General features: G+C 39.3%; 1 protein-coding gene across 1 annotated transcript in view; it reads left to right on the top strand.

The window, feature by feature from the left end:
* The window catches only part of ctnnbl1 (catenin, beta like 1), a 49,638-nt gene that overhangs the window by 29,513 nt on the left and 4,997 nt on the right, over nt 1-15,128 (top strand). Inside the window, exons 14-15 of the mRNA XM_053425183.1 lie at nt 12,221-12,358; nt 13,262-13,334. Coding sequence (XP_053281158.1) covers nt 12,221-12,358; nt 13,262-13,334 — 211 coding nt within the window. The remainder of the gene's footprint in view (nt 1-12,220; nt 12,359-13,261; nt 13,335-15,128) is intronic.

Below are 15,128 nucleotides of genomic sequence, written 5' to 3'. Positions count from 1 at the left end.
GAAACGGCAATGATGAAAAGTAAGAACAGTCTTTTCTTAGACTGTCGATGATACAAATGATAAAATGAAAAACATGTAAAGATATATTTAAGAGTCTATCTTGAGTCTCATCTCAGATTTTTTTAAACCACAAATCAATACAGTAGGAAAAATAACCTTCCATCGGTATTATCTACAGATAGACACAAACACAGACTCCAGTGCAATACCTTAACACATTTGAGTTTTTTTCTATTCTCTATTTAAAAAATTTCAAATTGCACCACAGATGCTCAGATAGCAACAACAATACCCCTTATGAAAGGTTGGGCTGTGTGATGTTGTCAGCTTTTGGTAGATAAGATCCACAGTTCCACACGGTGTCACATTCAAAGCCATGAGGGAAGAGGGCTGAAAAAGAATCACAATCCTGACGATAACAATATGACAGATTACAGAGGAATGGAAAACTTGATAGCTGTGTTTGAGTGTCCTATTGAGCTGCCTGCATGTGTGTGTATGTTAGTGCTTCTAGCTAGACAGACCATTGGAGGGATACAAATAGAAGATACGTGGCCAGGCACGGGATAATAGCTCCAACAAAGGGAGAGAAAGAGAGACAGAGTATCCTGTCCGCAGAAATGGCGGAAGCACAGAATAAAGGCAAATATTATAAATATCAGCACAGGAAGTACAGAAAGGACTTTAAGAAAAAAGGGGAAATCCAAGAAAAATAGACAAAGGAATTTGAGTGAAAGGGAATGATGATGAGGAGGGAGAGAGGTGTGTGTGGAGAAAGATAAGTGTGAGATTCCTATCTTCAGATGACAGAAGATTAATTTCTCAGACAGACTTCGTGGTGGGATTGTCGAGAAAAGGCCAGACAGTTTGACATTTTCTCCTCTTCTCTTTTTTTCTCTTTTTTCTCTCTGCTTCGCCCGTCTCTCTCTCTCTTGTCTCTTCCTCCGGGATGAGCAGAGCGTGAATGCGATAACCTGGTGATAAGAAGCCTTGTCTGTGTGTGCCACTATCTTTGAAGCCAGACCGTTAGCTTCCCCCCAGTTCAGAGACACACTGTGAGCCAGGTACATGGGAGGCAGAAGGTGATAAAACACCTATTAATGGCAAAGCAACAATATTTTATTTAGTAAAGATTAAAAAGGGATTAAAAAAATCACAGCTTCCAATAACTTTTTTTACCAACAGATGTTTCAAGCACAGGACACAAGGGCAGTGGAACTGTTGCAGACCTCTATAAGTCTCTTAAAAATAAGATACATGAATTTAACTTATTATAAACATATGAATAGATTTGACTAATGTCCTGTCATTTGAATAAACCTGATAGATATCACAAAATCTCAAACCAGTCTGGCAGTAGCAACTACTTAAATTCTTCCATCAACATTTGGTGCAAGGATTAAGTATTAATAATAGTGTCTCAGTTAGGTGGACTACTCATAAAAGAAAGTGGCTCAAGGTAACTCATTTTGCTCTTTACTATTGCAGTGTCTCCACAGAATTGAATCAGTCTATGGCAGTGACACAATGTTCCACAGAAACAGGTGCTCATGCGCAACAGAGCCTGAATGATATGCACATGGACTAGAGTGTACAGTTGCAATCAGAAATATTCAACCCCCCCAAAGATTTTAAGGATTTATCAATTACAGTTTTTTCAAAGAGCAAGATTCTGCTTCGGATGACTTCTTTATGAGTTGAGTGAAACATAAAATCTACACAAAAAATGCAAGATGTTGTATTTGTGTGTAACAGTATATTTTGTTAAGATAGCCACGTCACAATTATTCAACCCCTATATAATATTGTTGTTTTTAAAGCTGTCTGACAGTTTTTATGGCCTAAAGTAGAGTTGAAACATAATTAAGCCTTTGGGACCTATATAATGATCCTTCATTTGCTTCAGCTGTGATGCACATATAAACCCCATCCTTGAAGGTATTCAAGGTGAGTTGCAACCATGGGAAAGACAAAGGAGCTTCCACAAAAGCTGAGAGAGGAGATTATTTAGGGCCTTGGGTATAAGAAGACTTCCCAAAAACGTATATTCCAAGAGACACCATTGGGAGCATTATAAGGAAGTTTAAAACATATGAAGCAGCTTCAAACCTGCCTGGCCGTGGAAGAAAGCCCAACATTTCATCAAGGGCCCTCAGCAACTTAGTCAGAACAACTCAGATAAACCCCTGTGTGACTGCAAGACACCTACAGGATGACCTGATGAAGGCTGGTACAAGTGCTTCAGTGGCAACTATAAGAAGACATCTGACTGGAAGGTCTCTGGTTCGACTCAACGGAGTAACAACAAAAAACGTATCTGGACGAAGTAACAACAAAAAAAACGAACCTGGATGGACAACACTTGATTCTGTCCATAAATCCAAGAGGATTCTCCCTACCCCACTGTCTAGTGCCCCTGAGCAAGGCACCTTACTCCCCCAACAGCTGCTCCCCGGGCGCCGTACATGGCTGCCCACTGCTCTGTGTGTCCTGCACCAGATGGGTTAAAAGCAGAGGACAAATTTCCCTCAATTGCATGTCTGTGCATGTGTTTGGGATAAATAAATGTATCTTGATCTATCTTGTTTATGACCATAAGAATCCCATCCCCAAGGTCAAGCCTGATGGTGGGTCATTAATGATGCTGGGCTGTTTTTCTGCGGCAGGAACTGGCAATCTTGATCGTGTACTGGATTCTCAGAAATACCAGGCCATTTTAAGGAGGAATGTGATGCCTTCTGTTGACAAAGTAAACGTTGGTCATCATTGGACTTTCCAGAAAGACAATGATCCAAAGCCCATCTCCAAGTCAAGCAAAGCTTGGTTGAGAAAAAATACTGGAACGTCCTGGAGTGGCTTTCTCAGTCACCAGATTTAAATCTGATTGAAAATCTTTGGTGGGATTTAAAGAAGGCAGTACGGAAGCCATCAAACAAATCTGGATACAAGCAGTTGAATGAGGTGTACATAATGGCCTCAAACATTGTGAGCTTTACTCTACAGCTGCATCGCAGTGACCCCTCTACATAAACATATTAGCATGCTGATATTAGCATTTACACTAAAGCATGCCCTTACACACACTAGTGACTGCAGACTCAATTTGCTTTTGATTCAATCATTTTATCACATGGCAGACAGTAGAGCTAATGGGACTTGATGTATCAATCCCTGTGGTAAATCAGTACTTTGGATTTCGGCAGTGGGATTGGATTTGAGAGGTGACAGGACGAAACTGTGTCATTGGACGCCCTACCTCTTTGACAATTTGTTGTTTGGCCCAAGACGCCTCCTACGGGCTTAACGGTAACACCTGGTATCCCAGATATAACCCCCTCATCTCAAAACCCTCATGTCTTAAGCTCGCAGCCCAGTTTTTGTCTTGTTTTCCTATTAATTCAGATTTTCTACCGAGTTTTGAGAAGGGCTTATTGGATGGAGTGACCCCTCACCTCCATCGATCGTAGATGTAGGGTTAAAAGAATACTTCTCTAATTGAAGTATATAAAAGTGATTTCTCCAGAGAGGTGATGTTGTAGGACTTACCCTTAGACTGAAAACTGGCAATTATTATGGCTCTGTGTGTGGATTTAGTCACACTAAATGGATGATATCTCACTTTCTGTTCTTCTTAAAGGATGTTGATGCTCTCTGTAGTCTGATGTTGCTTTTTTCCACAACTTTCTCAGACCTCTTTAAAATCATTGGATATGAATGGAGACATGAGATTAGAAGGAAATCAATTATCTTTTTGTCCTGCTATACATTATTTAAATTTTTATTCTACTTCCAGGAAGTAATTCTGCAGTTTTTCGTTGTGTAGTGATTTCTCTTTTAGTTTTAGTTTGCTGTTAATTCATATCACTTTAATATATTACTGATCCATGTTATTAACTCAGCATGGTTGAGATTCTACAGGCTATCATGTGTAGCTCAATGGATTGAGCAAAAGCGGTGGTTATATTTTCTCCTTAAACTCTTAATACGGAAACCACTCCGGTGATATTTTAAATCTGCTTGAGTCAAAGCTTCAAGCAAATGTCACATGATGTGTTGAATAAGGTGATGTTGACGGCAACCCAATTCCGTCAGTAGCGCTGTTTTATCTCTCTGCTGTGCCTTTTGGTTTTCCCCAGTTAAACCTGTTTTTAAGGGGCGGTAAGCAAAATGTGTTTCCTCCGTAACATATTATCCACAGATTTCTCAGGAGGATAGCAAGGAAAAAGCTGCTGCTGCTTTTACTCTGCATCTTCAGCTCAGACCCTTTTAATAAGCTGCTTATTTTCCTCCCACCTCTCTTCTCTCTTTCTATCCTTCTGATTCTCTCCTCTTGCTTTAAGTTGCTTTTCCATCCAGCTATACTTTTCATTTTTGACTCCCGTACTCGGTACTGTCCTGTTTCAGTATTCCCTCTTTTCCTATCTTTTACTCACCCCACTGTCCATTTCAATCCTCCTTCTATGCTTAAGTTTCTTGTTATTTCTCTCCCCATGTGGTCCCTGAATATTTCCATATTCTCCTCTGTTATATTTTCACTATTTCCCTTTTCTTGTTTGTAATCCAGTCAAATTTTCCACTTTTTCTGCATCTTATCCTATAGCTTCCATCTGTTTTGTCCGTTTATCTTTCATATCAACTCCTCCATCCTCTCTTTCTTTCACTCCCTCCCTCCTCATTCTCGTATTTCTTCTCTTGTCCTTACTATATAATACCTTTGCATTCACCCCTCTCCACCTCTTTTCTTTCAGAACATTCTTTCTGCTCTCTCCTTGTTCCTAACAGCTCCTGGAGATTGATGAAGCTCAGCAAAACATGGCCGAGGCCAAACCTCAATACTGTAAAATTCACAGGAGAGTGCACTTTCCTAGTATCTAACACTATAGCTTCTCACTCTATTTTGTGTGTGTGGTCGTGTGTGTGTGTCTCGACTAATTTAGCATTGCTGACATTAAACTTTCTCTAAGAAAATTGTGAGAATTGATTTTACACCTGGATGTCATATTTTGTTTTGTTAAATGTTTTCTCTCGCTCTCATTGTCTGACTCCTAAGCATACCCAGATTTTAGTGAACTTTTTTTTGTCTGTCGAAGCTTTTTTATCCTCCCTTCATCATTGCTCTTTGTCTTTTCTCAATTTCCGTAATCCATCATTCCTTCCATCAGTAGTCACCATTCATTAATTAATTCGTCCTTTCGTTGAGGATGCAGAAAACTGGAGCGCTAGGCAACTCTGAAATTCTGCACTAATAACTCAAAGCAGCACATTTGTGTTTGGAATGGTTTATGGTTTGTGTTAAGCGCTTGTACCTGTTAAATCCATCTCATTAGACCAGCTTTATGAATCTTGGATTGCACCAAAATGCCTCTGTGCTCTTTAGTCTAACTCCTACAAATAATGACCGTATGCATCTAATTTGTTTTTCATAAATGAGTTTTGGAGGAAACAATATCATCATTTGTAACAGGCAATTACATTACAAGGCAATGTGGTGTGTTCCAGTGCAGGAAGCAGTGTCAAGTTGTATAAAGTGCGTGATTGGAAGTGAGACACAGAGTGTCAGTGTAACAGGGTGTAATAATAACACTACAGTGAACATTTTGTAGATATATACACTCAGTGGCCTGTATATTATGAGACAGCACAGGTATTAGTGGAAGAATAGTTTGTTGTCAGGTCTTAGGAATTTAATTATCACAAAGCTTTATGGCTACACCACTTTGGCCATCACATAGACTAATGCTTTGGTTGCCAGTCAACAAGAAAATGATGCATACCTTACCTGAATAGAATAATACTTGACTAATCTTCTGCTGTTGCTTTAGTTATTCTCCATTCTGCTTTAACAACTTTGCACTGAGCTCAGCAATGGTTTTGAGTTAATTTAGGTTAACAAATAGGCACATTGTCTATTACCGTCTCAATGAAAGTTGCTCTGTGTATACATCTGCTCATTGCATCGGATAGAGCTTGACCACATTAAAATAAAGATGTAAATGCATCCGAGACATGTTGAGGACTAATTGTGATCTGATTCGCAAAAATGTTAGAAATAGTCATGAATTCATTGTGATTACATTGAACCCATTTGTAATTGAATTAACAGTCCACATACAACGATTACATTAAACCGTTACAATCCAAACATGCAATCCAAACCAGCGATGTGGCAGCTAGGTAGCTATCAGCCATTAGCCAGTAATCACAAGAAGTAGTCCTCTCTTCAGTTCTCACTTTAATCAAGTCCCCTATGGATGTAGTGAAGATGTGAGTCAAAGCAGGTACAATAACGCAGTTAGATTGATTAAATAATCTTCTATATTTCCTCTTCTTTATCGTTTGTTGGACCTGGCAACTGAGAGGTGGGTGTAACGTGAGCTGGACCAGGCCATCTTATCTCAATATGTAGACATCGGAGATGCATTAATACCAGGTGTAAGTGATCAGGTTGAAAATGTATCTAGATACAATCTAGATACCATTTGAATACGAAACATAAAAACAGTCAGTTAGGTCCACCTATGAGAATCTACAGTCTAATGCAACAGCCCTTCAACAAGTATTTGGTGTCGTTCACATTTGGAACCTGCACAGAATTTACTTCAACAGCTGTCCTTTAATAATCTGTATAGCAAGAAAGGCAAAACCTTAAAGATGGCACAACTTAACACTTCAAATTCGGGCCCACATAGATCTTAAAAGTAAAATAAAATAATTCAGTTTCTAATCCCAGAGTTATTAATAAATGCAAATACATATTCCTATCCTTTTAAACTGAAATTACCTTTTCTGTTGTTTTTAGTGTTGTTTTTTGATGCAACAATAATATTCTGGTTTCACTGGACATTCAGTGCACTTCTATTTCCTGTTAGAATGTCCACCTGACATATCAGTTCTTTTATAAAAAAATTAAATTAATTTTTGTGCAGAAACATCAGTTGATCCACATGCTCAGGTTTCAGTGCATTTCTCTGAGCTGTAACTATATCTCCAGCGGTGGAGAACTCTCTGCAGCTACACTTGTACCCGGGATGCAGAGGGTACGCAAAACATTTCACGTGCACTAACTTCGCCAGCTGTTATTGGAGGCGGTATCTGTCACCAACAGAGGATCGTTGTCAACAAGCCCCCATTCTTCCACCATATCCCGCAGCAAATCTGCAGTATTTGAACCGGTGTGGCTGTCAATCATAGCTTTGGTCTGCAGGGCATGTGAGAGCTTTTCCAAGTCTGGAGAAATATGGTGGCATGTTAGAGTTACATATGACTGGGTTGCTATCGACGTACAGGCATCACATGTATTGGCTACCCTGTTTGCAGAAAAGATCGCTTCAGTGACTTTTTTTCACACATGCGTACAATTGGGGAACTGCAGTTTCTCTTATTTGTTATGCACCCAAAGCACAGGGCGGTTGTTGCTTTCGGAGATTATCATAACTTGAAATTAGCATGTTGTCTCACGCTCTCACAAAGTTCTATTTTTCCCCCTCAAAGTTTACCTCATTATCGGCCTGAGTGTCTCTGTTTTTAATGAGGATATCTAACCTCTCTTTTCAGCATTTGCTTAAGCTCCATTAAGAGCATTACATCCTACCCACACACACACACACATACACACATACACAAACTCGTACACACAGAGTCACAGTGGGTTTTTGCAAAGTGCTGACAAAGAAATAACTTTAATTCTGCATCTAAGGATCCCAGCAGAAAAGAAAGCACATGACTAACAACCAGCATCACACTAACACACACCCACACACACTGTCTAACACACGGGAAAGCAAACACAAAAGCATATACACATTAAGTAACACACACTGATGAAGCTTCTTGTTAAAAACTGCACACATACTTTGACACACATGAATGGTTTCGAAATGCATACACATCCTTACATAAATCATACAAACACCATCGCACAAGCACACACGATGCAGTTAAGTTACAGTAGAGGGACAGAGAGTGAAAATCACTGCTTATTACTTTGTCTGTACTAAAGCCAGGCTGCCAGGCTCCCCTGAGGTTGTAGAAATTGACTTGTCCAATCCCGCCTTTAAACACGTTATTCTTCCTCCACTTCTTCTGCCTGGTGTTTGCCAGAGGGACTGTGCTGCCACGTAGAAGATATTGGCCGCAATGTCAGAACTCACCAGTGGACAAAACTCTGCCGCTGTAATGAATACCGCCACGCGGCTCACATCCGCCCGGGTTTTAATATCCCAAATGTCCACTTCCTCTGATCCGAATAATGAATATTTAATGCACTTGTCATTGTTGGAAACCTTCCACTCTTTGCACAGATTCAAAGGTCTGACTTGATTCATCATGTGTGTTGAACATATTTTCTCACTTCCATTACAGCGAGGCTCCCTGCTGAGTGTAGCAGTCCACCTGCAGGGTGTAGCCATTGACTTGTCCCAGAAAATTTCCCTTTTTGCCAAAGAGTAGCCTAATAAGAGGTGTTGTTGTATGTGTCAAAAATTAGGAATAGGTTTTTGTGGCTATTTGGATTGACATGAAGCTCTTCTGGTTGAATCATCAAGTGAGATGTCTGTTTCTTTGCTGAAAAAGGTTTATGGTATAAATCTGTGGAGCAAAATTTATACGTAAGACAAACCACATGGTATTCTGTGTTGGTGCCATACACATATCTTAACGCTGAAACATTCTTCTCCACAGTAGCCATTCACCCACCTCCGTATCATCATTCAACCATTCAACAAGCTACTGCGATTTTGAAGGTCCAAATGTTCTGCGGCTGGTAACCTACCTAAAGCTGCTTTCACACATGGCCTGATGATGGTTTTAACATGCAACCGACAGAGAAAAAGACAAAACGATCTCACTGTGAAAACTGGCCCAACATGCCAAGTCAAACATTGAAATTCAAACAGTTAAATGTTTTTATAGCCTTTATTTCTCCTAGGTCTCCTTTAGAGGTGGAGCTGATGAAGCACTTTAAATGATCCACAATCCAAATGCCAAAAAGAGAACATTGAATTAACTAATTAAATTTAAGAAAAGGAATCATAGAATCTTCTTGTGTTGTGCATTCGCGCTCTGCATGTCAATATATTTGGCCAAATAGATGGAGCCGTGCTTCCATGAGATAATAAATTAAAGATATTCAGAATCATTGTTTTTCATCAATTAATCATTATCGGAAGAACATAATAGGCGGAGAAAGAGAACTGCGAGGCGGCTCTGTCAAATCTAGCTCCGCCTCCTCCCCACTAAATTCAACAGTGAAAACTTCTAGTGATCACATTTGTCCCACGTCAAATTCATCACTATGAGCGGTTGATTATATAAAAGAATTGCGTATTTTAGAGGTGAAGAAGCCTCTTGGATGAGAGGTGAAACCTCTTCAAGAAACTAAACCGAGTCCATTTGACCTGTTTTTAGCACTTGGATTTATCATGACCTGGATGACTGAGAATCTACACACAAAATTGCATAGCTTATTTATGATAGTCCCAGAACCTGAGGGAAGGCCCACACACGCACCCAGTTGCGCATCACTGCTCTATATAATGGTGACGCGGATTGTTCCGAGAGAGTAAATCCCTACCTAACACTATACAACACAATGTAGCCAGTCTTTATCCCGCGTTTCATTGATATTGCTGTGTTGCCTTGATGTTTTACCTTGCTCTAGGAATTAATTTCTGATTGCAGACACATATTGCAGTAAATTGTACTGTATTCCTTCTAATCTTGCCAGTACACACATCATAGACCGAACCGTAGTCACATGGCTTCATATAGTTGAGATAAAGCTGACGGCTGTAATGGAAACATGTGGATATGAAGTAATTGAGTTGTCCAAGGACTTCTCAGAAATGCCTCCAGCTCTTCTTTGTAGTGGTGGCCAATCAGCATCGTTGAGGATGACAGAAGTCAACTTGCTTCTTGTGTGAAACAATGACAGAAAATGCAAAAAGCTGCATGTGCATGCTGTTTTTAACCTCCCCCCAGGGTTCGTATTTATGCATTGTGTCTTATCTATTAGAGAATTAAGCCTACATCCTGTGTTTTTTAGTTTGGCTGAAGTTGGATTGGAAGATTTGTGCAACTTTGCCGCCAGCCCCTATTGCCTCTGAATAATGAGTTGAGTTGTCCTGAAAACTGAGATAATCTTTTTCTCCTACAGGAAATAAAGGGAACACAGTTTTATTCAGATATCTTTGTTTCAAGTTTTTCTTTTTGCATATTTAATGGCCGCTAGTTGACGGCAAGGCGGAGCCTTGGGACCATTTTACAATGTGATAACTGTCCTTTTTGTAATAAAAAAGAATACTGGGCCAGTGTTTTACCCAGAGGACACACAGAAAAATGCCCTACATTCAGTGGCTATTAAAGGTTCTTGTTTTAATTTTCTGCCTGATGTGGTATCTTTAACAAGCTACAATTCACATTGTATAATAATCCTTTGTTCTAAAGTTGTATCTGCTTGTCTTCTGTTCTCGCACGATGAAAACCTGCTTTGAAAACTCTGTGCTATCTTGTGGTAGGTTATTTTAAAGGACCACAATGGAAAATAAGGCATAGGGCTTCAATATATTTTTTTCCTCTGTAATTTCTAATGCCTGTAATGACTGCGTTTTAGTTTTATAGGTGTGTTTTAATATCTAATAAATATCAATCAGTCTGTTAATACATCACAGAATTGACATGTTGTTTTCCATCCCAGCTCTCAAGTGTTTTTTTCCAAGCTAGTCTTGCACTGTAGTCCTCACTCGCTGCCCTTTTCATTGTCACATGTTAATGAGCTTAACGTCACAGCTGTTATTGTGTTTAACGGTGTAATTGATCTTAAAGGACAAAGCCTTTTTGAAAGTTTTAATTTTCCCGGAGATTAAATCATTGAGATCTAAATGTCATGTGTAGTACCCTTTAGCGTGGCACGGGAAGCTATTTGTTTTCATTAGGAACGGTTTGAACAGTTGCCCTTTTTCTTGATCTACAGTGTAACATACCATTGAACACTAGCGGCTCAATAGAGATACAGGTTGATTTAAAGAGTTTATTTCTGCGACCAAATCTGAACACAGAGAGACAGCTGAGAGCCTATTGATTCAAAAAGAGTTATCGATAAATGCGCATAACCTTACATTTTTGATAGATCATCAGGAAATAAAATCATGTTTTTTCATTCTCTTTGTGTTGGAATGTTAATAATCAGAATTTAATACTGTTCAGTAGATGGTTTCAACACTATTCACCCTGTTTAGACCAGGTATTGCGTTCACACTGCAAGATGAATGTGGCCACAAGCATTCCAGGACACCTCCGAATGTGGTCTGACACCCCGTTCAGACCTGGTACTAACATCTGTCCTGAGGGATTCCATCACTTGTGCTTGGAGAAAACGTAATGATTTTCCATATGTGATTGGATCTCTCAGGATGGATGTTTATATCAGGTCTGAACATGGCCTGTGTGATCAGATCTCAAGACACATTGAACTCTGGTTTGCTTGCATTCACACCAGCTATCCACATGTGATTTGCTCACTCGGGACAGAACCAAGTCTGACCCGTATCTACGTGTCTTTTAAGCTGTGTCTTTGATATGTCTAATGAACACATGTTGTGCAAATAGTCCTGTTTGGAAAATATCTACATTAAAAACCTAAAATGTTGATATGTAGCTTTGAAATCTCCATTCTAATAACCTAGCATTAGCTTTAATACAATAGAGTAATTAATCTTCCTGCTGTTAATGTATAGAGTTTAAATTGTGTGACAGTTTCTATGTTTCTGTCCCACTCCAATGGCTCACACTCCAGACTCCCCTCTCCCCCTCAGGTCTGCTTCTTAATCTCTAATGATGATAAATGTGGCCTCTGTGTGTATTGGCAGCTCTGGGTTATTGGCATACTGACAGGGTTGTTAAGATGGATAACTATGTAGGTATGTGTGAGTGTGGGCCTCCCCCCTCCCTTTTTTGTTTTGCAGCTTTGTCGTGAAATCAATTGATTTGTGTGTCTGGTCAATGGAGAAAATGGATTTGTGGGAAAGGCTGAAAAACAACACCTAAATTAAACTTAGTCTCGGATTTTTTTGTTTGTTGAATTTGTTTGAAACGTGCAGTGAACAATGAAAAACCACTCAAAGAAAACCGAAAATTAAGATGTATTCACCTCGTCATGCACTAAAACACATCTCTTTTTATGAGTGTGTTGTAACTTTGTGTGTGTGTGTGTGTGTGCGTGCAGGAGATGGTTCGTCGTGGGGAGATCTTGGATGACAGCATGGAGAATGAGTTCTACCTTCGCCGCCTGGATGCCGGACAATTCGTCCTCCAGTTGATCTGCTACATTATGGTGGAGATAAGCAACTCTGGGATCTCACAGGTATACACACACACACACACACACTGGTTTGCCAAACATGTCCCTCGCAATAATTATGTTACGAGGACATCTGATCAGAGAAGATATAAAAGCAGCGTTTTTATGGCGGCTGCAGTCAAGTGGTTCATTCCCTTCACCACTATTTTGGGTTTCACTAGTGTCTTGCAGTCCTATGGTGTGTAAGAGTGGCCACAGAAACCATTTGTTTCCGCAGTTTAAATAGTTGCAATCAAGCTCTGCTCACTTCATGTTATTTAGGTGTTAATCATAAATTAGTTTCCTCTTGAAATTTAAGTTCCTATGACTATCCATCATGCCGCCTAGCTGGTATTACGACTTAAATTAAATTCTCCTCATGTCTGGTAATGAAATGTGAGCTGTTATAATTCTGTGGCTATTGCACATATTTTTTCCATTTAGTTTTAGTTCCTCAGTGAACAAACATGAACAAAAACTCAACCTTCAGCCTTTTGAGTGAGTGTTTCCAGTGGAGGTGACTGACATCTCTCAGCCCTATGTTGCCTGGAGACATGCTGTCACTTTCTTTGGCGAGCTACTGACTTTAGCATATCATAGCCTCAAAGTCCTGTATAGCCTATGAACATTGATACAAAACCATCCATCCATCCTTCATCTGAACGCTTATCCTTAGCAAGTTGGGTGGAAGCTTTTTGGTCACGTTATTTCCAAATCTGCTGAGTCATGGTTGGCAGCTTTGATCTAGCACCATGGTTGTCCGATATAAAAAGTTTAATTTGGTCTAATTGAATTAATGACAAGTGTTGTCTTTATTAATTAAATAAATATTTAGATATACACTGATTTATTTGCAGGATTGGATTTCAATTTCACTTTAACTCTTAACGACAAAGTGTTTCTGATCCTCTTTTTCTCTCCATGTAGCTGCAGCAGAGAGTCCATCAAATCCTCAACCTGAGAGGAGGCTCTGTTAAAGTAGTACGCCACATAATGAGAGGTGAGTAACTTTATTATTTCTCGACACAGTAAAAAAACAAGCATTGGAGCAAAAAGCATTGGAGGGGCCAAGTACACGGTATATACCTGCCATTTCATACATCATGATGATGCGAAAGTAAATGCATCACTACTGCATTTGATGTCATTGCCTGACTTTATCATGACTGCATAGTGACAAAACTCTAATCATATGATCTAAATGTATTTTTGGTCAATATAAACTTTGGGTCATGTCCATATTGTCCAATAAGCAGCTGCAGAGAAATGATGAAACATGCATTATTATTTTTTTTAAATGCATCAGGTAATTTTTTGACTTCTCTGTAACTTATTTATAACGTCACCTACCTCATGACAGCATATGATAGGGAATAATTTACTGATCAACATATGCTGCAACAATCTGGGATATGGGAAATGTTTTTCAGACCATATATTCATGGCCATTGACCTTTGACCCATCAATTTAATATATCTGGCCTGTAAGTAATGCTAATACCAAGTGTCCCGAAAATCGGTCTTTGTATTATTGAGTTATTTTACACACGCACACCTGTCAATCAGTTAAATGCAATGTAGTGTTTCTCTCTTTTAACAGAAAATCTGATCTCTTTTTAATTATCCCTATCAGTTCTGCTCTGCTCTGGTTTCTCTGCAGTAATCTGCTCTCACTGAAACTCATGTCTTGCAGATGCATGAATTATTGTGTACTGCTGGAGCCTTTTGATGTAAACATATGGAGGAAGTGTGCGCAAATGATGTTGGCTTCTCGCCAAAATAAGGTGAACTGTACATAAATAATGAGGCAGGTTAAAAATCAAGGCTGCACTTTCAATAAGCAACTTCCTCCCAATAAAGAACATAATTTAAGGTTTATATAAAGAATCTTCCATATGCAGTTACTGATACAACTAATATTTACCACATCTTTTTGTCATTCAATTTCCTGCATGAATTCTGCCCACTAAATATTATTTAACTCACCCACGTGGTTGTGTCTAAATAAAACTAACATTCCCTCTGTGCCCTCATCAGTTCTTAATTTTGACCTAGCTTCACTACAAATTCAAAGAGGGAAAAAAGCATGTTTACAAAATGTGTATTTTAGCTGTAATTTGTGCTGCCCCTACATCTAAAACAGACCATATTACTTTCAGAAGAGCACTTCATTGACACATTTAGTTTAAATCCTGTTTTTGAGTGCTTCTCACACTGGCAGGGAAGCAACATTTTGGGGGGGAATGTTGGTATAATCACTGCTCTTTGGCTGTGGCAGGCGTTTGATAGCAAGCCAGTGCTGTTTGCCTGCCAAAGCGGTTGCGCTGGAATACAATGAATTACTATGAATAATGTCATTCTTCCTTATTCTCTGGAACAAAGAAATAAACTTGGGCCAACTGTGGAGCCTGGGTGTCAAAATGCAGCTTTCTATTTTTTAAGGTTGAGTAGGTTTTGTTTTGTATAATCCAAGCAAGCGTTTAGTGCCAATGTCAGTTCTCCATATTTCCTTTGAAGAACTGATCACACTGTTCTGTGTGTGGAAAACTTCTGCAGCATAGGAGCAGAGGTGGATATCTTATTATTATGGTCCCGACTATCATTTAATCTAAAAACCAGATTAGACACGGAATACAATCCAGCATTTCAAACATTTCAGTAGAAGTGTTGGTGGGCTTCTTATTCACATGACCTCTGTACAGATGGTTGCACAATAAGAAGTCATGCCTCCCGCTGTGTAAATATAACTGTTATTTGTTCATATTGTCACCGTGAGAGGAGCACACACTGTCGC

Source organism: Pleuronectes platessa, chromosome 6 (genome assembly GCF_947347685.1).
Source record: "Pleuronectes platessa chromosome 6, fPlePla1.1, whole genome shotgun sequence".
NCBI classification, from domain to species: domain Eukaryota; kingdom Metazoa; phylum Chordata; class Actinopteri; order Pleuronectiformes; family Pleuronectidae; genus Pleuronectes; species Pleuronectes platessa.
Note: the sequence above shows the minus strand (reverse complement) of the source record. Positions and strands in the feature narration are given on the sequence as shown.